General features: G+C 47.1%; 1 protein-coding gene across 6 annotated transcripts; it reads right to left on the bottom strand.

The window, feature by feature from the left end:
- Positions 1 to 197: 197 nt before the first annotated feature.
- EXOC7 (exocyst complex component 7) lies at positions 198 to 24720 on the bottom strand. 6 transcript variants are annotated; one of them, XM_085304461.1, is made up of 21 exons: positions 24558 to 24720; positions 23813 to 23878; positions 22549 to 22733; positions 21743 to 21848; positions 21000 to 21222; positions 17932 to 18099; positions 16917 to 16928; positions 12004 to 12096; positions 10972 to 11040; positions 9504 to 9649; positions 9027 to 9179; positions 8287 to 8385; positions 7580 to 7642; positions 7182 to 7248; positions 3683 to 3748; positions 2791 to 2911; positions 2260 to 2355; positions 1921 to 1984; positions 1349 to 1390; positions 892 to 1025; positions 198 to 450 (listed from the first exon to the last, which is right to left on the bottom strand). In XM_085304461.1, the coding sequence occupies exons 1-21, from the start codon at positions 24615 to 24617 to the stop codon at positions 348 to 350; spliced, it is 2136 nt and encodes a 711-aa protein (XP_085160587.1). In that variant the 5' UTR covers positions 24618 to 24720; the 3' UTR covers positions 198 to 347. The 6 variants fall into 6 exon arrangements, with proteins under 6 accessions (XP_085160587.1, XP_085160588.1, XP_085160589.1 ...); XM_085304462.1 differs by lacking the exon at positions 16917 to 16928; XM_085304463.1 differs by lacking the exon at positions 10972 to 11040 and having other exon boundaries at positions 24558 to 24719.
- Positions 24721 to 25695: the final 975 nt, after the last annotated feature.

Raw genomic sequence — 25695 nt, 5'->3', positions numbered from 1 at the left:
AACTTGGAGCCTCCTGACCTAAAGAAGACTGCACTTATCTGGAGGTACATACTCACCCACCTTGACTACGTATCAAAGCACAAACACTTATCCACAGGTCCGAAGATGTGCAAACAAAATTCCAAGACACAGCACTGCAGTGAGCATCTGGAGCCTTTTCTTAAGACCCATGGAAGAAGGCAAGGACAGCCAGGAGATAGTGTTTCCACATGTTAATAAATCTGATAAATACAAGTATAACACCCTGCCCACAACAATAGGGCAGGGGAGAAGGAAAGGGAGTCCCAAAGATCGCCAAGAAAGCACTGCCACATACTTGGCAGATAGAGGGTACAAGACAGCTGGATTTATGCCGATGTGTCAAACAGCTTCTCAATCATCTCTCCCACCTGGTCAACTTGGTATTTGATGTACTTCTCAGGGTTCTTGGTGAAGGGCACATTGCCATATCTGCAAAGTGAGACAACCCCTGGGTGACAAGCAGCAGGAACTGAGCAAGAGATACTCTCTGCCTCACACTCTCCATATGGAGAAAGGCTGCCCCCACCTACAGCCTTCCTTTGCCAGAGGAAACAGCTCCACTCCAGCATGTTCCACTTGAACTTGAATGGATATTGGGTGGGGAGCAAGTGACTAGTTACAATGGGTCTCATGAGGTTTACACAAACACCTGAGTGTGGCTCAGGGCACTATACTAGGTAGAACATTTATTTCACACTGAACAAGAATCAGGGTGATTGCACTTACCCACAACTAGTAGAGCACAGTTTGGGCATGTTCTAGTATGAGACAGAGGGCTGCAGGAAAAAGCCTCAGCTCTGCCTGGCTACTCTAGGCCCCAAAGACCTCTGTGAATCCCGAGGAAAGGATAACGTTGCAAAGGGTTGTCACCTGTTCAAGAAGGCACCATAGGTCTCTTTCACAATTGTTTTCTGTGCCTGGCGGATTTTGTCCCGTTGCTCCACATCTGGGATGGCCCAGGCCTTCTGGATCTTACACAGCTCCTCCAGCCCATCATTAAAACCCTATTCAAAACAGAACACAGTGAAGATCTCCCTCATAGATTCATAGAATCAGTAAGGTTGGAAGGGACCTCTGGAGATCATCTAGTCCAACCCCCCCACTCAGCAGGGTCACCTAGAGCATGTTACACAGGGTTGCATGCAGGCGGGCCTTGAATATCTCCAGAGAAGGAAACTCCACAACCTCTTCATAGTCAAGTCTCTCTGCCGAGTCTGACAGTCTTTCCCTCCGCTGCTGGCCACCACTAGACAGACCTTTGGTCTGACCCTGTTTGACTGTACTGACCACCAAGGGGATGTTCTCATGCCCCTAAAGGCCTCCTTACCTTAAAGCGTTCCTTTATCATCTGCCTCTCCTTATCCTTAAGCTGCAACAAGAAGGCAAAGGATTTCACTTAATCTTCCAGAAATAAATTTCAACATCACCATCTGCTCCCCAACTCCCCATCCAATCTAAGTGATGTCCTCCTACCTGCCTGGACCAAACTGCCTCTCCTAAAGCAGGGATGAGAGAAAGCTGCGGTGAGCAGCACATCCTACATTCAGTGATTGGCTTTCATCTGAAGTAGGTTTAAGGAGAGTAATTTTCAGCCAGAACAGTCATAAAAATAAACTTCTTCATGCTTTTGAGCCCTTTCTAGGGGAAAGGCTCAGGGTTTTGCAAACCCAAAATAGCAGCATTTGCTCAAGATGAGGATGGAGGCAGAGATGAAGAGTCTTCTGAGAATCTGGGGCAGGGGAGATTAGCAGTCAGTGCTGCTCTCCATCTTGTCACAGCCACAGTATTTACTCTGCAGAGCAATACTGGTAGGAGATAGAGATCTCTGGGATTTCTAAATACAAGGGAGATAACTGGCAATTTCTATCATCTCAAAACCATCCTTGTGCATCTTCTCACCTTCACTCCTGGTTGAAAGACAGGCAGGTTCCTCTCCAAAATGTAATCTGTCACTTTCAACCAGCTGCATTTGAAATGAGTTGGGAAAGAGGGAAAGAGAAGGAGTTACTCACCAGAATATCTGTGTCCTCACCTACGACCCAAAGGTCACTGCAGACAACACACACCCACACCTGTCTACAGCAACCATTCTCCTAGTGACATTAATCACTTGAAAATCATGATACTGGCTGTTCTGTTTTAGGTTACTCTCTCCCACCACTCCAGCGGCATTGGCCATGAATCTCCCAAGGAACTCTCAAACTGCGACAAAGGGAAAAGCACAAGATGCCACCTGACCTCCGCTGGTAAGTCTGGATCTGCTGTTCTATTAGCTCCCGGTACGATCTCTCTGCTGTCTTCTGTGTCACAGCCACCAACTGGATCAGCTCAGATCTGAAAGAACAGAAAACCTGAGGAAGCACAAGAGTCAGCTGTTCTCAGGGCTGCTAACAGGATGGCCACATTTCAAGCGCTATCAATAAGACCTCTTTTTTACCCTTTACAATAAAGGGGACCTTGAAAAGCACAAGCCAGGAAACAGAAGCTGTTCCAAGCTACTTTCCAAAGCCATGTCCACCATTCTTCTGAGATCAAAAGATTCTCTGCAACCTAAGGCATCTCTGCTGCTTTTATCTTCTGCCCTCAAGTAATGTAACATTTACAGTAGGGAAAAGGCTTCAGAAGAGCAGCTTCAAGAATAGAAGAAAGTAGAGAAAAGAAAGGCCAGCAAATAAACACACTCTGTATCAGAGCCACTTTCCAAAAGAGTACTTACTGCAATAAGAATCTGGCTGGACTTCAAGGACATTTACCTAGATACATACTTACTTCTCTAGAGATTTCAGGATGTAGTTGTAGTTGTTATGCAGAAAAATGGCCCTCAAAGCTGGGTCTTCATAAACCTTGGATTTATTAAGAAGGTTAAGCTGCAAGTTCCCCAGCACTTTGCCTTATACAGGAAAAAAAAAAAAAGAAAAAAAACCACACATGACAAGATTCGCACTGAGATTCATCATTACTGGCAATCCAGAGTGCCCTAGAGTACTGCAGCACTCTAGCATCACCTTAAAGTATTGTTGAACCGACAACAAAGAAACAGTGTATAATCCCAACTACGCGCACAAATAAAAGTACTGTTAAAGTACTGTTGAAAAGCCTACAAGCCCTATGCAGATTTTTCCTCAGCAGGTAACCAAAACCTCCCTGTGAACTAGTTCTGAACCTGTTGCAGTAAATGCACAAGTTCCAGGTCCAACATGGGTGATTAGACTCAGTCTGAGTACGACACAGACCAGGGTCTCCAAGAAGTTGAGGAACCTGACTACTGTTATAACAGATCACAGGGAACAGTGCCATGAGCACCTCTAACCATCCCACTACTGAATGCAGGATCAGGGTTGTTTCCTTTTCTTTTGGTTGGTTCGTTGGTTTCTTTTACTGAAGACAGACACTTCAGCAATAGTGAACCCTTCCTGGGCTGAAGGCACAAAGCAAGGATGGTTTGTGCCAACTAACACTAACAGCTCTGCAGCACAGGGAACTGCTGCATTGTGCTCTGTCCTGTCCCAAGTTTCCATTCTTACTTTTTTTCCTCCATCCCTCCCATGAGATTGCAACTCAAACACAGCCAGCAAGACACAGCTCATACTCTTCACCCAAAAACACGCAAAGTGAAGAACAGTTGACGTGACAGAAATGGGAAGGTGTGCATAGTACTCACAGATATAGGTGCTCAGTAACCGTCTGCTGAACTCTGAACTGTAGCTACTAGCTGAAGAACTGGTCTCTGAAAAGAAATGAGCCTTACACCAGTTAAAATGCCATGGAGAGGAGAAGATCCGTGAAGCCTACCTTTATTCTAATATGCCACTTCCTTGATGCTATGGATTTAGTGCAGAGCTCCTGTCAACAGCAAAATCAGCTCCCTCCTTCAGTGCTGACTGTCAGCACATTATCCAGGATGAGAGCAGAAAAATTTTGCACTCCATGATCCTTGTATCTGCATCAAGTGCTGGACACTGGCAGAAAGCCCTCCCTTCTTCCTTGCTAGAGCTCAGAGGACATCCTCTTGATCTGAAATTGAGCCATTAAACACATCCTCCCCATCATTCTGTTCCACCTCAAATGGGCTTTTTAAGCACTAGAAATTTGCAATTAGAAAACAGAGAGCTGAAGCTGTTGGCTGCAGGCACACAAGCTAAAGGGCTCTGAAAAGTTTCAGCCACCCCATGGTTGCTGATAAGGGCCTGCCTTGATCTGCACAAGGGACTGTGCCAGCATAGGAGCCTGCAAATCCAAGCAATGACTTTGGACTGTCACAGGTTCCTCTGACTACACACGAGGGATGGCTTCCTGTCCTCAAGGGCTTGTGGCCTTGGGTCCCACAGGACATGTATGGCAGATATCCCCTCCTCTCCTTCCAAGGTATTTGGCAGCTAAGCCTGGTTTGGGTGGTCTGAGTTCAGGGGAAAGGCTGAGACTCCTATTGCTGGGAGTTGGACCACAAGGAGCTGAGCACACATAGCACAAGGTGCAATACCAACTGGGACAATTTGCTACATGCACCAAATAGATTCAATGTCATGAGAGTCTTTAGCCTGTTTCAGCTCATGGGCATCCCTCACGGTCTGCAGGTGAGGAGCCCTCCCTATTCTCTCCAGACCGCTGGCAACAGTTACTTACCCTTTTTACTTCTCGATTATGTGGTGATTTATTTACCGCTCATACAGGATAAAGGATTAACATACATCAGAGTCCAAGGCAATACAAACAGGTACATGTAGGTAAGTTTGCTTACCTCTGGGGTCTAAAGGAATATTGTATGTGTCCCCAAGAACTACAAAGATTAAGGTGGAGGAGAGAAAGAAACGCAAAGTGCAAAAAGACAGGTTAGAGACCACCATCCTTTCAAGAACAAAGCAGATATTAACACAGAGCAGCCACACAGAAGAGCAGGCAAGAGTCCCTCCAAGGCCACAGATGGAGCTGGCAATGATGGAGGAAAGGCCAAGTCTATAACCTCCTTCCCCTGCTAGAGCCATTCACATGTCATTGTTTATACACAGCAAGATGCCTCACTCCAAGTCAGTTCAGATCTGCTTTCAAGACAAGGGAAAGTTTTCTCTCACTTCACAGGAGCAGCTCAGCTGCTCCTTGAAGAGAGCCACACAGCCCCCTGCACCTTTCTGGGAAGCTGAGCAGAGCCATCCCATCACCACTCCCGTACTTCAGCATCTCCTCATGGTAATACAAAGCCTACGCAGAAACCGCTTAGAGGACAGCAAGTGACAGGTTGCACTAATCCCATTTATTTGCTCTGCTTTTGCTAATACTTGAGGGCAACATTGTTGAGAAAGACATGTGGATTTCCCAACTAACCACTTGGGTCAGCTATAGGAACTATTTAACTCAACTCCAGACATCCACATCTGACCTAGTGACCAGAAGCTGCCTCTAGAGTAGTACCCCTGGGGGCAGTTTGCCATCCCAAAGCAGGTGCCTTTGTTAGTCAGAAGTGACTCTCCTTCAAGCTCCGTTGATATGATCACCTCCGGTCTGATGACATTTGGTCTAGGGTGACATTAGGCCCATGGTTCCACAGGGATCACTGCTCAGCCAGCATTCAGTGCATAACTCAGAATGAGATATAATGCAACAAACAGCTTTGCCCGGTATAAGCGTCCTGTGCTGGACCAGGCCTAGCTTTTGGATTGAGCAACAGAGCTGTTTCTGCACAAGAAACCACCACTAGCACAGAGCAGGGAGCGTCTGGCATCAGATGGTCCAGAAGGCCAAACTGCAGACGGAGAGAGCAAGATTTACAATACCTGGACTGTGGGTCACCTCATCCATGGTTCTAATGTACAAAATGTCAGCTTAAGTTACCAGATCAGTTATAACTGCACTGACCTCACACTTAATAACTGAGCAGACTACAAAGAGGCACTTTCCCCCTCAAGTTGTCTTTACCCAGCAGGATCTCTCTATACTTGATGGGACAATTAGCCACAATTAAAAAGAAAATGACTTGATCACATCCCTGACATTTTGTTATATGACTAATACAAAAAAGAAAGCCTACGCTACCTTTTTAATAGGCACCTATGACAGATCTGTTGCATGACAACACTTCAAGTATTTGGAATGGTAGTGCTGGCCTCATCATTCAGGGAAGCACATGGCAAACTGTCCATTTCTCTAAGAGAAGGTTCAGATTATTTCTTTGGTCAAAGACAGACAAGGCCACAGAGGCTTTGAGCATAATGAGCTTGCAGTTGGAGAGGCCACATAGCAGCTGCCACAGGAGTGGCAAGATGCAGATACACATCCTAGTTAGCCCAGAGCTGGCCAAACTTTCCTAGCAAAAAGTGCATTTAGAAGTCTTGAGGCAGCTGTGAGCTTCCTCCTTCCCCAGGCTCCTAAGGCACTACCCTGGCTCTCTCCAAATGCCAGCCTCCTTGCCTCCTCAGGCCCCTGTGCTCCTGAATCGCAGGCTATCCACCTCTCCAACTTGCTTTACTCCAGCCTCTCTAGGTAAAAGCATGAGATCTGCCAAGGCTGAGGGTTCATTACAGAGCTGGGAAATGCTTCTCTGCACAGGACCGAGAAATCATGCTGCAGCTGATGCACAGGAGCAGTATCCTGTTACATCAGGCAGCAGGTATGAGCTTCTGATCCATCTATTTCTCTCTGGAACTAGTTTCTTTGGCATCCTGGAGAGCCCCAGCTAAAATCTGTCACTCTGTTAAGCCATATGGCACATGAATAGCTCATGAGTCACAGCTGGACCACGTCTGGATGCTGAGGGGAATATTCTTGCTAGTCTGAGCAGAGGATGCAGCAGGGCGAGGAACTAATTCACCACCACAGCTAACTCATCTAGACCAACCATCCTCACTCCTGTACTGAGACTGACTGCTGAGGTTAAATGGCTGAGGCATCCACTATTGACACTACAGTGCACATTAGCAACAAACACCATCCAAGGAATACCTGATGGGAGCAAGTCTGGCAGGCCAGCAGGGAAACTCTGCATCCCTTGGCAATCTCCAGGTAACCAGCTACATGGTCATGGCAGATTGGAAGGCAAAACAAATCACAGGGCAAAGGACAGGAGGAGAACAGGCTCACAGTGCATGTTGACGTTTAATCTTTCTAGGGAAGATGTTCAGACAATTTAGGGAAGAAACTGTGTGCCCAAACAAGCCCCATGCATGTACCTTGAGATGCCAGCATGGCACCTGCTGTCTCCTGGAAATCCAACAACTGCTGCAGGAAGAGAATGGCCTAGAAGAGATGAGCAGAAGTTAACTGCAACTGGCACTGGATCTCCTATGTCTGCTAATAAGGACTGCAAAGAATCACATGTCCCACTGTATCCAAAAAGCCTTCAAGAAATAAACCACAACACTCCTTTGAGCTATTTGGTTTTACTCACACAGTCACATCACAGCTTAGCAAGATTAACTAGCTACTGTCTTAGGGCAGGCCAGTTAATCCTCCTTCCAATACCAATACACCCTAATTTAAGGCAAGAAATCTCCCTACTGCTCATGTTACAACCAGACGCTGAAAAGTGGATTTTAAAGAAGGGGTGGTTCAAATCATTCTCACGTACATTGCTGGTGAGTTCGTGAACTGTCCCGTCTTTTGGCATGTTATATTCCTTGTCTGGATCATTCTGAGAAGGAAGGAAAAGAGACATAAAGCAAGTGTGTAAGAAGAAGAAAAAAGGCATGTAAAGTAACTGCTGCAGGTGAACGCAGGCTTGTTTACACAGCCTCTCTCAGTATCCTCAGTCCCAGCATTCACAGTGCCATCTCCTGGTGCTCAGAAACCACAGCTAAGTACCAGCCATCAGCTGCTCAGGACCAGAAGGGGTTTATTCTGCATGTCACCATCAGAAGTTGAGTACGCTGTCTGAGCAGGGTATTCACTGACCCCAAACTTACGCTGAGACAGTTTAAAGCAAGTCCAGCAAAGCTTTTATACTCAGCGAGTTTCCTTTCTTTTTTAAACAGGATTGAAGTCTGACATTGACTTAATGTCTGCAGAGGCCTGGAAGTCCACGTCAACTTGTGGTATGCTTGTTGAGGGTCCTGGGCAAAGGCCTCTGTTTAGTCATAAGCACATTTGAAGCCAGAGGCACAAAGCAAGGATTCTCCTCTTGAATTTCAAATCAGTATCCAACAAGTACAGCCTTGCTTTAGAGTCAGAAAGCACAAAGTCTTACTGAAAGCAGAAGCTGAACAAGGGGCTCTGCTCAGAAAAACCCTCTTCCAAACCTGCTGGCCTTGCTAGGGAGCATAATGAGGGGAATCCTACCTTAATGTTGTCTGCAAACTCTTCCAATGCCTTCGCACCAGTGGTCTCCATTGAAGTGATCAGCCCCGGCAGTTTGTTCTTTGTGCCTGCTGCAGTTCCCTGAAACAGTCCCATAACAGATCAGAGAAAGTGAATAATCAGTATCTGACCTCTCATTTGGTATCTACCACCCACCCCCACCTCAGCATCTCAGTCTCATTCCCCTGTACTAGGAGATTATTTACAGCATCAGCAGCGGTGAGTGAAATCCTACATTCTTCAGCCATCCAGGAAGGGAAAATGCCATGCCTCTTCTGCAGTACATAGCAGGCTGGTGTATCAGTAATGAGCTTCAGGTGGAAGCAGGTGAAGAGAAGCCCTGCTAAACCTGGATGACACCATTTGTTAGCTGTAAAACCTGTGCAGGCACCTGCTAGACTTCTCCTCAGAGCAGCTGATCTTCCATGTATCAGCAAGCACCATCTAAACTGAGTTCAACATTGTCAGAGATTTAACATCTCAGAGGGCATGGATAACCCAGACAGTCCATCACCAGGTCACCACTTCAACTGGAGAACTGCTGCTGAGAGAAACTAGCAGGCCCAGCATCCCAGCAGGAAGCATGCTGCATCTGTCACTCCCAGTCCATGTTGGAATACAGAGTCAGCATGGCGTTGTTCAAAGCTACTGTTACCATCACTTTCACTAAGTGTGCCAGACAGCCTGAGCCATAGGACCCTCTCTAACTCCATCACACCTACCTGCAAGACCTGATCAAATTCTGGCTTCATCTGCTTGAGGTGCTTGAGAACAGGGAAGATGGTGAGAACAGCAGAATAGTCATGTCGTATGATGGCTTTCCGGGCTGCTGACACAATGTTATCCCCTTCCATGATCAAGTTATCTAATGACTCCTGCAACAAAGCAGGACAGAAAGAGGCAGTGCAACTCTTGCTCAGGTAGCATAATAAAGGATCAGGACCCCTGTTAAGGATACCAATTTAGCTGACAGGTACCACAGGTACCACTGGGTGTTAGCCAGTGTGGCAAGCTTAGTGACTCAGAACACATGTTCTCCAAGGTCATTGCCCTAATTTCTGGCAAACAACCCAGCAGAGGTGGTGCTATTGGACACCCACAGTAGGTGGCTGAAACCACGTGCTCACAATGAAGAGGAAGGGAAAGAGAATTTATGTGGATCCTTTACAAGAGCAGCCAAGATTAAAGACACAACTGACCTGGATGAGGGAATCAAAGGTCTTCTTCTGGTGGTGCTCTGGGACGATTTCTGTCAGGAGCTGGTATTCGCTCTGGGCCAGTTTGACAAAGGCACTAACACAGTGGATGTACGCATCAATTTCAATGTCGAACACATCATCTCTCCCTGTGGGGGGCAAGACGGCTTTAAGAGACAGCCAAACTCGCACGGAGCTTCCAGCAGCTCTGCTCACTCCAAGGCCTTGGTTTACACAGAGCACAAGGTTCTTCTGGAACAGGCAGTACTGGTTTTGCACCCATTCCGGCATAAGACCGTGAGCTATCTTCTCACCAGGCCTGCCCCCTTGGTTTATGCATGGAAAGCTGTGAATACCTCACAGGAGGCACACAAAGTCATCTGCAGTTCGGCAAACAGGCACATCAGGACATCACCAGCAATTTCCAGCATCATGACAGAAGGCATAGTCAGAGCTCTCTATTTCTGGGACAAAGCCTAAATTTAATCAAGGGCTTGAACAAAGAGTACTAAAATAGGGAAGGCTTGAGGTGAATTATTCAACATCTATGGCTGTATTTTTAGAATTCCTTATCTCCATCTGTCATGCAGATAAAAGACTGCCATTTTGCATCAACATTTCTGGGAAAAAATCAAGGTTCTCCTGGAAGGCAACCTCTTCCCACAGGAAGTAACCAAAGTGAAAAAACAGGCGGATGAACATTTAAATGTTGTAAAGCAGGCATATCAGCACAGTTATCTGCCACAAAAGTCCTGGTACGAGTGTGTCAGATAGATCCAGCAAAAAATCCACCTAGTAGGCACGAGAAGTTCTGATAAGATGAGAGCATATACAAACTCATGCCAGCCACCAGCTGGATGTGTCAGCAGGATGGACACAAATGGACTCTCATTCTGCATTATTCAGAGCCCAGTAGTGACCACTACAGAGCAACAAAAATAAGCACAGAGAGGCCTTCTCCAAGCTATGTGCTGCTGCTGCTTTCCTCTTCCCAGCAGGATCTGCAACTTTCGACGGACAAAGAATAAATTCTCCCCTACACTTACAGGCTCCTCAGGATGATCTTTTAAAAGTTAGTCAGCAGGTGACACACAAACATGTCTCAGGATTTTAAAAACAGTCTACCGTGGCAAGAGGCCCATTGTATTGCATGCCACACGTGATCCCTCCCCGCTTACTCCATTTCAGAACCAAACAAGCCAGTAGCTGCCTACAGGAAAGAGCCCCTGAGCATGGCGGCTGCCAGTCTTTGGTTTGACAAAGCTGGGGTCCCCTGTCTGAGGGTGTGGGGAGTGTGTGATTAGTAGGAGTGAATTCTATTGAGAAGAGCCAGAGCTTCATAGCCAGAGAAGGCCCATGCTCCAGCACTGCCCAGGTAGATGAACAGCCACCTGCTACAAAACTACTGTGAAACATGCTGGAAAGAAGGGATGTTAGCCAGCTTGTTATGAAGTGACAATGTGGTACTTACCAGCAGCTGGCCCATGCTTGTCGCTCAGGGTATCGGAAAGATGTTTAACTCGTAAATCATGCTCATGACCTAGTGAGATGTCAGCCGGCACAAACAGAAGGCGCAATTTATCCAGGGTGGTTACAGCATGAATGCTCACACTGGCTGGAAGCCACTTCAAGCTTGGCTTATTTGGTCTGACGGACGTTTTTCTACACAATCCTGGGAACGTTACCTAACTAAATCCCTTTGTTGGGTTATATAGGAGTTGCAACCTTTCGAAACCTGATGAGAAGTGTGAACGAATCATTTTGCTGTGCCACACACGTCCCTTGAAACTCTTGGCAGTAGGTACCAAAAGTCCAATTTGTACCTACAACCATTACAAGTCTGAGCTCAAAGCCCTTCTCCAGCTTAACACTGTTGAATTTCTTCTCCTACAACTGATGACAGTAGTCATCGAGGATTCAGTAGACTACAGTAGAGACACTGAGGAGATCTACATCAGATTAAGAAGCAGGAAGTGAAAAGGTCTTACTGATGCTCTGAAGCAAGTGACCTCTTTCTTCTCTACCTGGTAGAGCTTCTCTGAGAACAGTGTATCAGAACACAGAAGGAGATCCTGATCATTTAGGTAGGTATTCAAAGGGAAGATGTACCGGGCTAGCTGTGGTCTAACACTTCTGCATCAGGTTTGGAAAGGTCACTAGGAAACTGAAGGTCTTGAAGTCCAGGCAAAAGGAAAAAAACATAGAAACACCAAAGGCAGATGTCACCAGAGCAGAACAGAGCTTCCATTAGCCCAGCTGGCTGTGGTGAATTGACTGCTTTAAGGCAGGATTCCTTTATCTGAGCTTGTGTCTACAAGCATTTCAAAATTCAGACACTCAGTTCAGAGAACTGATTTGGGCTTCCAGTGTCTCCCTGGTTCCCCAAGGGCTGCTCTACTCTACTCGATGCTGTCCGAGCACTGGGCTAATGGAAGCCCTACCTGGAAAAGCAAGGCTGATACACAGAGAAGCTCAAGGGTGAAGTAGCTAGAGCTGTGATTACCTTCCATAGGAATGAGGTTAGAGGCCCCCTTTTTCCCATCTAGACCATGCTGAGAGTACTGTTTCAGAAGGTTCTGAGCCTTCCGGATCGTGCCTGTCACCAGAGTCAGAGAGGAGAGACAAGAAGACCTAGAAAATGAGCGAAAGAGAACAAAACCAGAACACCAGCCCTCCACCAGCAATAGTCACCCTGTCCCAGAGAGAGGATGCTGGGCATCAATGAGCATGCTCAGTACAGGAACACACACCCCAAACTGATGTCCAAGTACGCTGACGCAACGACATTTCCACGATGTTCCCTTTTTTTGAGAAGTAGCACAATTTCCAGTCAATGCTACAGAATCAGGGAGCATTCAAGTCAGTTTGGTGAGGTGATATGGCTGGATGAGATGTAACCAGAGAAGGAAAGCAACAAATCATCCTTCCCTGTAACGATTTTATTTAAGCTAGTACACTGCATCCAAGCATACAAGGCTTGTTGCCTTCCCTGAGCTGTAGAAGCAGGGCTCTGCGGTATGCCCAGTCTTACTGCGAGCCAGCAATACACTGCCTGCTCCCACAGCCACAGTTCTAGCTGTTTGGCTAGATCTGCAGGAAAAAGTGCCCTTTGAAGAGTATTTTCTGAGCATGCTCAATATAGATCCATCAGGAGCCCGACAGCCAAGACAAGAAATAATCTCTAGCTTTACAGGAAGCAATAAAAGGGTGATAATCTCAGGGCTCAAGAGAGCGATTGCAGCAGCAATTTCCATCATAGGAATAATGGGTGGATTCTGCTCACCCATGTCTAGCTCTCGTTAAAAGTACCCTAATCTCTAAGGCACTTCTCTTCTAAGGAACTGCAAATAACTTAAAATCATAGGAAAAAAACAACACACAGGTTAAAAGAATTATTCTTAACACACACAAGAAAACAGACAGAGATGAACAAAAGCTGATGCTAGATATGCTGCTAAAAAGCACAAAACAAAGTATTAATGTGACAACCAAATACTAAGCACTGTTTCCATGTTAAAAAAGTTAGTGGACATGCAACAAGCTACAATGATCACAAGCACGTGGATACTTCCCACAGCAGAGCCTTGATGCTGTCTGTGCAAGAGAGAAAGGAAAGTTTTGGGAAGGTACAAGGAATTTCTTTAGTAGACCCAGATGAAACAGAACTGGATTGCGTAAACAAAAAAAAAAAAAAAAAAAAAAGCATCTAAAATAAAAATAACATGGCCAAATTAGAAACTGTTCTTCTGCTTAAAAGTAATAAGAACTTCAGACCTGCACAAACCCCGATTTCCACCAGCAACTTTGTCAGCTACAGCACAGCATGGAAATGAGTGTTGTCTGCCTGAATGCTGAGGACTGCCGCCCTGAGGGGAAGTCCAAGTACACATCGCAGAGCAGCAGCCTGGTGTTGGCAGGGGTGGGGGGGAGCTTCATCCCACACAGGAAAATATGGCAGGGAGAAGGAAATTTCAGGTCTCCCAGACAGTATGACTCTAACGGAGGAAGACAAGAATGCCTTTTGGAGAGAGAGAGATTACCATTAAACTACCACCGAGCTGCCTCAGACTGCTTCACTTATTAAATAGCAGAACGTGGATCTTCAAGTACAGAATTTCACTGGCAATAGTCTCCTTCGGTCAGTTCAAACTGTTCTTAACCACTTAGGAGGAAAAAAAAAAAAAAAAAAAAAGACTTTAAACCACAAATGCATTCATCTGGCAGGGAACTTTGCCCTCTAGACCCACAGATGGGAAGGTGGGAAGACTCACAACTATGATGTGCTGATGCATTTGAGCCTAGGTTCTATCATGTGACTAAACAAGAGAGCTAAATGACTTCTTCCAAGCTTCCTGATGTGTTTCACACCCAGAACTTCCACTTTACTCTTAGCTGCTTTCAGAAACCTTAAGACCTAACTTTGAGAGCTTGGCTGCAACAGCAAGTGCCTCCAAGCAAAGCAACAGCCATCAGCAGGGCCATAGCAAGCTCTGCAGATGGGTACTAAGCCCTTCCTTACTGCTGTCACCACGGTCCAGCTGATTCACAGTAACTTAATCCACAGACTGTTCTTGTACCAGGTTTTTTCCACCCTTCCCATTTGCTTTTAAGCATAAAAAAAGTAAACTGGTTATAAAACTTGAAAACTAAGCAGACAGTACAACTGCTGCTGCTGTCATTAGGATCTCATTTTACAGGTACTTGGTGCACCTGTCCCCGGCCCTGCCCTGACAATTTCTTCTTGATTTCTTCTCTGATGAGAGCTGCAATGTCTCTGCTGCATTTTATTTGCATAAGCACAATTACCTGTGTTTACACTGACACACTCCAAGTGTTTACAGGCATCACTTCAGTGCTGCTGTATCCCTAGTACTTAGGGCTGTAATTAGACTTTAATGGATTCTAGTGGAAACCAAATGCCTTTGTTCCATGATTGTTTTCGTCTATTAGGCAGCTTGCAAACCAAATGGGATGACATTTCAGCTACTAATGAAAGCGTCTCATTCAGGCTAGGCAGTGATCAATATGGGAAGCAGGAAAAGGCTCTTTATTCTGCCACATAAAGACTCCACAGCCTTCTCTAAAGTAGCACCTCACTGCTAGGTAAACTGAAGCAGTAAGTTAACGGAAACAGCTCACCTGCAGCTTGACGAGAGCCAAAAAAAAGTCCCCTGACACTTTTGCTCCTGTAGCTTGATTGTTAAATAAAATGGTTTTAAGGCATGTGTGAAGCACAGTTTTTCAATTCCTTGTTGTCCTCCTGTTTCTCTTGTCCACCAGGCAGCTTTCTAACTAAGAAGAATGACAATCTAGCCTCCTCTCCTGAGCAAGCAACCAGGCTAGGTGTCCCTAAAGGTTTCTTATGGCCTTATCCGTCACAAGCTTCTAGCAATTCAGAGAGCTCTGAGTACCTGCTGCTCTCAAGCCAACCAAAGAGCACTGGGTCTAGAGGCATCATGGAAAAGAGCAATCACCTTAATATTTTATGGACAGACAGATGCTTGCAACAGAAGATTTGAGGATCTGAACACATTTGTTCTCCAAAACAGACAGCTAACATTTCAAGCAGAAAACTGCTTTAAAAAAAAATTACAGATTTCTCCATCAGCCCAACTTGCCTTGGCAAGTTTCAGTCAACAGGAGATGATTCTGCTTTAAAAGCATCTCCAGCCTTTATAGACTTGCAACTGCACATTGTAATGGTGGGAGGAAACACAGGGTGCACCAACAAATAACGGCAACAAGGGTGCTCACAAACAATACGTAGACATGGAGTATATTCCCCAGAATCCAACCTAGAGCCTGGAGATTTTTGCCTTGTTGCCTTGTCCCCAATACCTCACCTTCTCTTCAGTTACTACTACCCTTGCACTTTGCCTTATGGGTAAAAAACACTAGCACAGCAGATTTAGTTTGTTATTTATTCTTTGCAACAGGTAAAGTGTTTATCGGAGTGTGCTCTGGGATATTTGTCCTTAAGGATTAAGGAAAATCAACTGAAATACAATTTGCAGGGGGGCTTCATTTTACTTACTGAAGCAACAGCACAGAAAAAAATGTCTTTGTCCACATTTACATAAACGCTAAAATCAGGAGAATCAAATGCCACCAAATAAACATTGCTATGAAGAAGGCCACCATACCAGTGTGCAGAAGTTGTTAGATCTTCCCCTTGTGAGGTGTCCTTGAAAGCTGATGGAACTGCAGAAAGACAGGCCAATCTCTGGTAGACTACTCCCCCTGCCCACTTCATTTCACTTTTGTACAATTTAGTACCTATAAGTGATGGCTGGTGTACAAAGTTAACTACCCTCATCCTTCAACAGCTCCAGTCTGGTTCTCTCTCCTTATTCACAGGAGATTGGAGATATGTTAGCCACTATTTTTTCCTCGAGATTGACAATACCCTGATAGATCATTGGACATGCACTTCCCTTCATACACTCTCAGCTCTAAGTGCATTCAGACTGTACTCTGTGCTTGCTGCCAGGCACATCTCACAAACTCAGATTAAACTGGGGAGATCCGCTAACAGATCTAGAGCTGAGACATTAGAACGGAAACTAATTTTGGATGCCCACATGCAGCCACACTGGAGGAGCACTATTTGTGCGGAACAGATGCTTCAGTTTTCCAAACACGTGGGCTCCATTTGTCAGGTGAGTTGGAAATATTTGCTGACCACTTCACAGCAATCAAAAAAATCAAGGGATCTTTTCAGCACCAGGTGGTAACTAAGAACTGTGGACCAAATTCTAGGACAGCATCTGCCACTTGAGTTTCCCATGGCTCCAGCAAATTTTTGCCAAAAACTCTCAACTACAGATCCCTATCTGGCATCTTTCCAAGAGAGAGCTACTGAATCATGGAAAAACAAATTTCATCTACTGGAATCACCTTGATGGGCATGGGCCACTGGTCAGAAGCTCAACACAAATGACTGCTGTCATGCTTTGCAGCAGTGTTAAACATTGCTTTCTTTCCATCTGCAGTCCATTAATTCTCCTTGGCAGGAGGATGTTGCCCTCTATAGGCCTCCTAATACTGGGGGTAAATAACTAATTCAAACTCTGGAGGAAGGCCAAGTGAGGGGTAAAAGATGCCTTTGCCAGGCATGTCTCTACTGACAGAAAGAAATTCTTTAAGACACAGATTCACTGCACTCACTAGCTGTTTGGCACATCAGCTCTCAGGAACAGCTCCTGGGCACAGCAGCAGTGGCACAGACTGATTAAAAAAAAAAAACCCCAGAGAAGTGATCTCTGGATATCACAGCCTTCCTCAGACAGACCTCCCTTTCCAAATATCCCAGGCACACCCTCTGCTTTAGCAAGGAGGGCCCAAAAAAGCCTCTCTGCACGCAGAAGTGAAGAGCGAGCACCAGGGCCAGGACACACACACATAGACGCACATTACCTGGGATGAGGACTGCATTCACATCAGGGTTATAAAAATAAACACAATATGATTAAAATGGATATTTCTTTTCCTCCCTCACCCCATCCCATCCATTCCCTGTCTCTACCTGCATCTCAAGTTGTTTTTCTCCTGGATCTGGCAAAGCTATTTAGACAACGTGGGAAAAATACTGGGGTGGAGGAGACTACTTGCCAGACAAACCCCACAAAAATCTGTATTTTTCTTTCATCATCGTTACACAGGAGACAACGGGGTGCTGTGACAGACACATGGAGTGACAACATCACTATGCTGCTGTAGGAGGCAAGTGCTATGCCTTGTTGACTCTCCCTATGGCTGTGCTCCCACTAGATGGCACATTTCAGAGATCTGAGAACTCCAGGACAAATTCAGTTCTGGCACTCCAGCTAGAGCAGCAGATGGCAGTGACCAGCCTCACCAGCTGCGGAGAAAGCGGCAGAACTCCATTATGAGGAGGTGCGGAATAACCCACCAGTCACACTCCTATCTTTCAGAGATGGGCTGAGGCACAGGCTTTAACAGCCTTTCCAAAGTTAGGAGAGCTTTGGAAATCATGCCCATAGGCATCTAGCTCCCCTTTCAACTCTTGATGAGTTCCTGGCTTTAGTGCAGTAATCATTTATTCTAAACTAGTACCTAAATTGGTGCATTTTATCAGGTCCAATTTTTCCATTTTGCAGTGGCACAGGCTATATTCTGTGTTCCAAGGTTGAGGATGTTCCCAATCATATTCATTTATCACCCTCTCAGGTCTCTTTTTACTGATGTCCCTGTTAACTTAAACAGTCTCTTCTCTCCCTATGCGCAGGCACCCGCTCCTCTCCTTACATCCACCCAGACAGCAGACCTGACGACTTGACAAATCAAGACAGAAAAGGGCCTTTCAGGCCTAAAGGCTCCCTCAGCAGTGAGACGGCCTGTGCAAGTGTGTTTGATATCCAGGCACGATGACACACACAGTGACACCCCTGCCCCAACTGTTGGTACTCACCTGGTCTCTTAATGGGCTTTTTCGTGGGGGTGTCCTTCCTTTTGTTCTGAATGGCAGGGGAGTACGGGACCCCTGAGGAGGAGCTGTTCTTACGGAAGTGGTCTTTCAGACCCTTGATAGAGCGGTCTAGCTGGATTGATCGGATTTGGAAGTAAACAGTCATGAAATCTATGGAAATAAGGCAGAGAAAAGATTATAAGTAAACAGCAAACACTCTCTACAGTATAGCAAACCTCTCCTCCTGAAACATGCTGTGACCCAACTGGAACTTATCAGTATTGATGTGCAATCCTCAATAAGTCTTTTTCCCTATTTTAGACATTTGGACCTCTTTGGGAAGGGAACGTCACTTCCTATATTTGTATGGTGTCCGGCACAAGAGGACTTAGCCAGACTCAAATTGCTAATGTTACTGCACTATGTTAAATACTTGCAGAGTTCTGCGGAACCCCAAATGCAACAGTGCTGAACCCAGAAAGAAGCCAAAATACAGACAGACTCAATGGAAAATAGAACAACTCAGCATAGAGGAAACAGTTTTTTTTTTTTTTTTTTTAAAAAAAAAAAGATCACTGAGAACTGCAGCAGACGTGCAAACTAACATTCCAAAGACTGCAAAGTCTGAAGCAGAATCCACTGAGAGTCCTCCATTCCCAGAGCAAATCTTTCCTGTCCTGATGCAGCCTTGAGTTACCAGCTTGGACTTGAAAAGATGTCAAGTGCCTTGTTACATCTTTCACCACACTCCTGAAGGACTGAGGTTTCTCCCTGCCACTCATGTAGCCTCAAGTTACAACTGACAGTGGGACCTCAGCACACAACGAAGTAGCTTGGTTGTGGGGCGAAGCTGGACAGCCTCTACTGCAAAGCCACAATAGTGTTGGGGGAACCAGCAGGACACAGGTATCACCTATTAATTTTGCTCATCATGCACAGAGCAAGATGATTCTTATTCTTCCTGCCAAGGACTAAACCCCTCTTCACTGTATATCCACAGTCTAGGCAGAGACTAGGCGTTTTGTAACTGAATGTAGAGTTCAGCGACTACAAGGAACAGAAGATAAGGAGTGGCTGAAAAAAAAAATCTTTGGCACTCAGCAATCAGATACAGAGGTCTGAGTTAAGCGCAGATGTGCCCTCCGACAGCAGTGTACAGACTTGTGCACCTACAAGGACAACTGTCAGGACACAGCAGCCATTACTGAGTTTTAGTGATCATCACTATGGATTCTTCCCAGCTCACTTCCCTGTGCTTACTACTGGTCATCCCCTCCACATGACTGTTCCACACAGCTTTCCCTAGACACTATGCTGGTGGAAGAGATGGTTTACTCTCTTTAGCCTTCTTTTTTTGGGCTCCTGTGCATAGCAGCTTCTCCTTATACAGGTTATTTATACCTGTACCACTGTAAATACTCATCAGCTCTCAAAGGACACAGATCGAGGCATTACACTCTTCACTGCTTGTCCAGCCCAAGCTGCAATCGTGCAACCCCAGGGCGACAAATCACACTGCTGCCTTGTGATATTCAGGCATCAGCTAGGGACACCAGAGATGCCCACACCTGCAGCAACACAGCGCTGGACATGGGCTACAGTGCCTGGAGAGGGAAGGCAAGAGCTGTGGAAGACCACAGCCTTTTGTTAGTTTGTCCCATCTCCTGCCCTAACATCTCCTTAACTTCCCCCTCAGCCAGGCTAGCCCCTCAGGGCCCATACAAACTCTTCTTTGTCACCTCAAGTGCCACAAAAGAAATGCTGTTTCAGCCCCTGCTCAGCCACCTCTACACACCTTTCTTCCAGAGCAACCCTTTAGTAGGTGGGGCTGACTAACCTAAACTCAAATCGATCTCCCCTCCCATCTCCTGTTCAAACACCTTTCCTCCTTCCCCTTGCCTTCCACGTGCCACCGTTCCACTCAGAATCCAGTTCTCTTCCAACTCAGGTCCCCTCAGAGCCCTTCTTTTAAGTCCCTCTTACATTTGACTCCAGCTTACAGATCCCTCCTACCCACTCAGCAGCAGGCTTAGCTGCTGCCCCACTCACATGTTATAGCAGAGAGGGGAAAAAAAACCTCCTATTTTCTTCTAAAACAGGCTTCCTTCCCCTGAAGTATTCACCAAGTCCTCCTACCATACACAAACTGCCCACTGCTACCAAGAATGGATCAGTTTTGGTGTTTGTTTTCTGAGAGCAGAATACAAACTGCCTAACTAACATAAAATACACTTGCTGGAGTTGCCTCCTTTGACTGTGAAAAAAATTTTTACGCAACTCAAAGATGATTGCCATACTCCGTAAGCATTGTAAACCCCACTCAAAAGCAAGATAAATCACTGAGGTGGGGAAGAATTCTAGTATTTGCATGTATGTCAGAATACACGTTTCCTGTAACAAATTCACAGTCATTAATTCCAAAAAGAAAAGTCAATAAAGGAGTATAAAGCTATAGGTAGATTTTGCAGAATAGGAAAAAAAAAAAGACATAGATGGACTGGAGAAAGTCCGCTGTGCTGTTTTCCTTCCCCTTGGTCATATTCAATACAAAAAGTTCTGTTCACAAATAGTTCCCAAATGGGGAATAAGTGATCAGTGCACTCTGCACCTTTTTAACACCTGGGTGGGCAGTGGCTGCAATTCCATCAGAAGGTGTTAGAGATGCAGATTAAATAACACACTCCTCTCAGATTTCTGATGTAGGACCAACCACACATTAAAATATTCTGTACTTTATTTATGCAGCTTTTGATCCTGTCTACCAATAGATCATTTTGCCTAACTGACAGAGCACATTGGATAGGTGACTGAACCACTACAAGCACAATTAAGACAGCCACTAGTTTTGCTAGTGCTGCTGGCTCCCAACAGCAGTGTGACTCGGCTCATTAGCTGCAGAAGCACCTGAACACAAGCTTGATGGCTGCAGGTCTGTGATCTACAAGTGAAGTTGTAGAGTGCCACAAGCAACCTTCAACACTCTGCTTTTGCTCTCAACCACTTGTGATAACCAGTTGGAGAGCACTGACCTGATGGAGAGGCATAAGGGAGCAACATGCAACGCTACCAACCTTGATTCCTGCCGTTTTCCACCAGCCAGCCAGAAATGCGGATAATATCATGCAGGACGCTTTCCGGAAGGTGCTCCAGAGACATCTCCTCCTGTGTCTCCATTTCATCGTCCCCACTGATGAGGTCCAGAATGAGGATGGGTGGAACTGGCTTGGTATGTCGTGTCATCAGGCTGCGAAACTCTGATTCCAGCGACTCCTTCCCCCTCTCAAAGAGGGATTTCTGGCACAAAACAGCAGAAGAGTAGAAAAACACAGGGTTTCTGCCATCAGTCATGAGTGACTCAAAACACTCAATCACTGTCGGCAGTGTTCCTAACCACTGCGAAGTGCCGCATGCTTCAAACTCCAACACTTGTAACTAAGAGACTTTTAAAGTGAATTAAATACAAAAATGCCTGAGAGTTGCTCAGCCTTCAAGTAAGATTGAAGCTGATTCCCTATTCTGCTCAAGCAGTTAAAGAGCTGACAAGAGCTACTCAGAGGGAGGTTCAATCAACTCCGACACATGCAAGATATGCTCTCAAAAGCCTGACCAGCGTAAAACAAGAAAAAAGCAAAATGCCACAAGCAGAAATGCTGCTGAGTTCGCAACAGAAGCCCAAGCAACCGTTCCTTCTGCTGTGCCCAAACACCTCCTTCGCCAGGCAACAAGCCCATCAGCCACTCACAGCAAGACAGCAAGCTGCAGGGCAATGTTTGTCCCTCTCTCACCCTTGCCAGGTTTCAGATTCAGGACCTACCACACGATTCAGCTCTGGGCTGTCCGGATTGTTGTCCTGGAAGAATTCCACTGCCTTCTGGATTTTGTCCATGCAATTCAAATACTCTTCTAGCCTTCCAGTGGGGCTGGAGAGGGAGGGGAGAAGGGGGGGGGAAGAAAAAAAAAAAAAAAAAAAAAAAAAAGAAAAACACAGTGATCCAAGGACTGAAGGAAGAGGATAAAGATATCAAAAAAGGACCAGACCAGACTCAGGATGAAAAACAGAAGAAGTTTCGATTCTCTTTCTTCCTACTAGAGGATCACAGGATTCCTTCTGCCTCCACTCCATGCCACAACAGAAAACCCAACTCACGCAGCAAGTGCAGAAGTACTGGTTACTCAGCAGCTCACAGCTCTCAGCCTTACCCTCCTCTCCCAGCCAAACTCTAGTGGGAAGCTAGACAAAGCTGCACATCCCATCCCAGAGGAAGGGCAGGCTCCAGAACAGCTCAGTTTATCCCAAACGTGACAACAACATTGACAGGACACAAAGAATCATTGGGAAAGGGCAGAGGAAATAAAAGAAAGGACCAATGCTCCTGAGCTTCATGTGGGAGCACGCGCATGAAACCTGGAAGGGACCCCAATGAAAAGTTTGAACAGCCTTTGCCCTCAGAGGACTGCTGAAGGTCTAGTCAAGATGATTTCTGGGGGACAGGTGGTGGGGAAAGAGGGTGGGAGATATACAAGTAACACTAAGAATAGTGTGGGGAGTTGGTTCCTACCTCTGTCCCAAAAGATCAATGGGATGAAGCTCCCCAGTAAGGTCTAAGCTGCTCAACTCACCCTTCCTTTATGATCTTCTCTGTGTCCTTAGCCACATGATAGTAACTAATGACATGATCCAAGCAGGACAAGGTCTTTTCCAGATTCTCCTGCAGGCGCTGCAGGTTCTCTGTCTGTTTATGGACAGGGATGATCGAGTTCTCTAGCTTCATCAAACGACTTTCAAAAGAGGAGAGGATAGAAACCTACATGCCAAGAGAGAAACAGAGCTAAAGACATCCTTCCACATGGATCCACACAGTAAGTTAGCAGTTAGAATAGGGTGACCAAGGACCTTCAGGTCCCAGCTTGTTTTTTTGGCTCTTCTGCTAATTTGCCATGGCTCCTTAGACTAGCTGTTTAATCCCTCTGTATCCTAATTTCCATTAACACTTACAAGATTGACCTATCTTTCAACGGCAGATGATCTATTTTGAATTAAATGTTGGGGGAAAGCATACAGATAACATATCAAGACAGTACTAAGGAAGAACAAACTTTTATTTAAGAGCAGAAAACAGATCTACAGGAACTGCCTGGAGGTACCTTAAGTAACAAGGGCGACAAAAGCAGAACCCAGCATCCACCTTGCTCCATACTATAAAACCCAAAACTGAGACGTGCAACACAAAAGCACAGGAATGACCACTCTGACCATCTCTTGAATCACAGACATTTAGTCTTTAAAAGATACTGTGATACCACCTCTGAAGGTTGAACAATGCCTGTCATCTTTTCTAGCCAAGAACACAATTCTTTCAGGATGTGCTCCCCTACTGCATTTTCCATACTTCTCAGGTGGTGCCTCTACGACTTTCCTGAAACACTGAGCCCAAAATCAGGCATAGAATGCAAGCTAAGAGCTCACCAGCACCAATTAGAGCTCAATAATTACTTTCTACCTCTTATACAAAATATTCCTAAACCAAACTCCAAACAAGACTTGTCTTTATGAAGCAACATCATGATACCGTTGCCCAATCCAATTTGGGGTCTATTAACACCTCTTCCCACAAGGAAGGACAGTCCATAGAAAAATGGAGTTTCACTTGATGAATCCCAAAAAGACGGGCTCATTTGAGCCCAGTTCATCTCAGGAGAGAAGCTCTGGATTGAAACATTCATCAACCTTTCCCTTTATCCTATCAGTAAAGCCTAAAACAGTTGCAGGGAGAGTGATGTCTTTACATCTCAGCTGTGCACACTGAGAGACTTGAAAAAAAGACTCCTAAAAAAGAGCAGTCCCAGGCCCAACTCAAAGGCTGAACTTCACAGTCCTCCTTACCATGTTTTTTGTGAGCTGGTCGCTTTTCTCAAGGCTTTCTTTGATGAAGGAGAGAGTTTCTTCTTCCTGTAGTTAGGAAGAAAAAGAATAATCTTCAATTCTTAACCCTGAGCATTTAATCATACAACACCAGGACCAAACAAGTTTTGGTTGGGTCTGGGTTTTCACAAGTCCTGTTAAACACCACAGCAAGTCATGCTTGATCTGATGGTAAGACCACATTTTAACATGCCATCTCTTAACAGAAATCAGGATAACTAACCCAAGGTGAGAAAACCTATCACATAACAAACAGGACTACACATTTCCCTCCAGTACCCTGAATCCCAACACTTCAGAAGCTTGCCTCGCAGTCAAAGCACAATGGAAAAGTAACACTTTTTTGATTACAGAGGTGCCCCGACTCAGGCTGCGCATTCCCCTGGGTGCTCTATAGGCGGTAGAGGTATTCTAGAGGCACCACATTTCAGGGGCGGCACAAAATCGGGGTGAAGCAACCACCGAGGGCCAGATTCGAGCCACCGAGGCCCTGAGATGCGGGAGGAAGCTCCCAAGCAGCCCTCCCGGGCAGCGGCACACAGGGAGGGCCGAGTCCCCGAGGGGGGAGCCCGGGGAGGCGCCCAGGCCCCGCGTGGACCCCGCAGGCCCCGAGGAGGGGCCCGGCCTCTTTCCCAGGCAACGAGCAGGGACCCCACAGGCCCGGCGCCTCCGGCCAGGCCCGCAGCGGGCCCCGGCGCAGCCCCACCTGCTTGAGCTTGCCCTCGATCTCCCTCCTGCGGGCCGACACCTCCTCGGTGGGAATCATCGTGCCACGGGCCCGCCGAGAGACGCCGCTGCAGTCACCTTCTTCCGCCCCCCGTCAGCGCCGCGGCGCCATCTTGGGAGCGGCGGGACGCACCGAGCATGCGCGCTAGGACCACCGGCCATCTGGAGAGTGGCCGCCATGTAAGGGGGGGGGCGGAAGGGCAGCAAAGGTAGCGCGCATGCGCAAGTGGGTAAAATGACGCGTGCGCACTGCCGGAGAGTGGCGGGAAGGCTGGGCAGCCATATTGGGAGTGGCGTGGGGGGGGGTGTGCCCAGTGGGGTCCCCCTGCCCCCCCTTCTGTGGGGAGCGGGGCTGGCTCCCAGTCCCCGCAATCCCACCGCTCCCAGTTACGGCTTGGGCTGAGCCCAGCCCTTCCAGCCATAGTGTGTGGGACGGGGCTGGGGACGGGAGCGAGGGCTGCGTTCCTTCCCGCTCCTCCGGTGGCGGCCGAGGCTCGGCAGCCGGCCCTTCTTCCCCTTCCTCCCGCCTGCGCTGCGCCCTCAGGGCCGCCGGCCGGCTGCCTCCCGGGCGGGCGCTGCGGGTGCCCGGGCAGCCCGCAGGCGATTAGCGCGGCGCCGCTAACGAGGAGCAGTGCGGCGCAGGCCCGGGGAGCCAGTCCTGGGTGGCCTGCCTCATGCGTCCCGGCGGGGACGGGCTCTGCGCCGCGTCCGGCCCTGGGAGGCAGCCGGGAGCGGCGCGATGCCGCGAGACGAGGAAGGACGGTCCGCTGGGGACGAGTTCGCGGGTCCTTCCAGCCGGGAAGCGCCTGTGACAAGCCCCGTGTCCGCCAGATGTCCTCCAGTATCAACTTTCCCCTGCCCGCGCCTCAGCGGGGGCTCGGCCGCTCGCGCCTCTGCCCGGAGCCGGGCGCTGACGCAACCCGCGGCCCCGGCGCCCACAGAGCCGGGAGAGAGGACGTTTCTGGGCAAATCCCTCCCTTCCTCCCCACCTTTCGACCCTGCTGCCTGCTTTGCCTACGGCATACAAAAGAGCCGCCCGCGGAAGAAGGAAATAGCGGCCTCGGCCGGCCGTTGCCCCGCGAGAAGCCAACCGCGTGCGGAGAAGCTCACCGGGCCCT

The sequence above is a fragment of the Rhea americana genome, unplaced genomic scaffold (genome assembly GCF_003343005.1).
Source record: "Rhea americana isolate MKP2758 unplaced genomic scaffold, rheAme1 scaffold_21, whole genome shotgun sequence".
Lineage (NCBI taxonomy): Eukaryota > Metazoa > Chordata > Aves > Rheiformes > Rheidae > Rhea > Rhea americana.
Note: the sequence above shows the minus strand (reverse complement) of the source record. Positions and strands in the feature narration are given on the sequence as shown.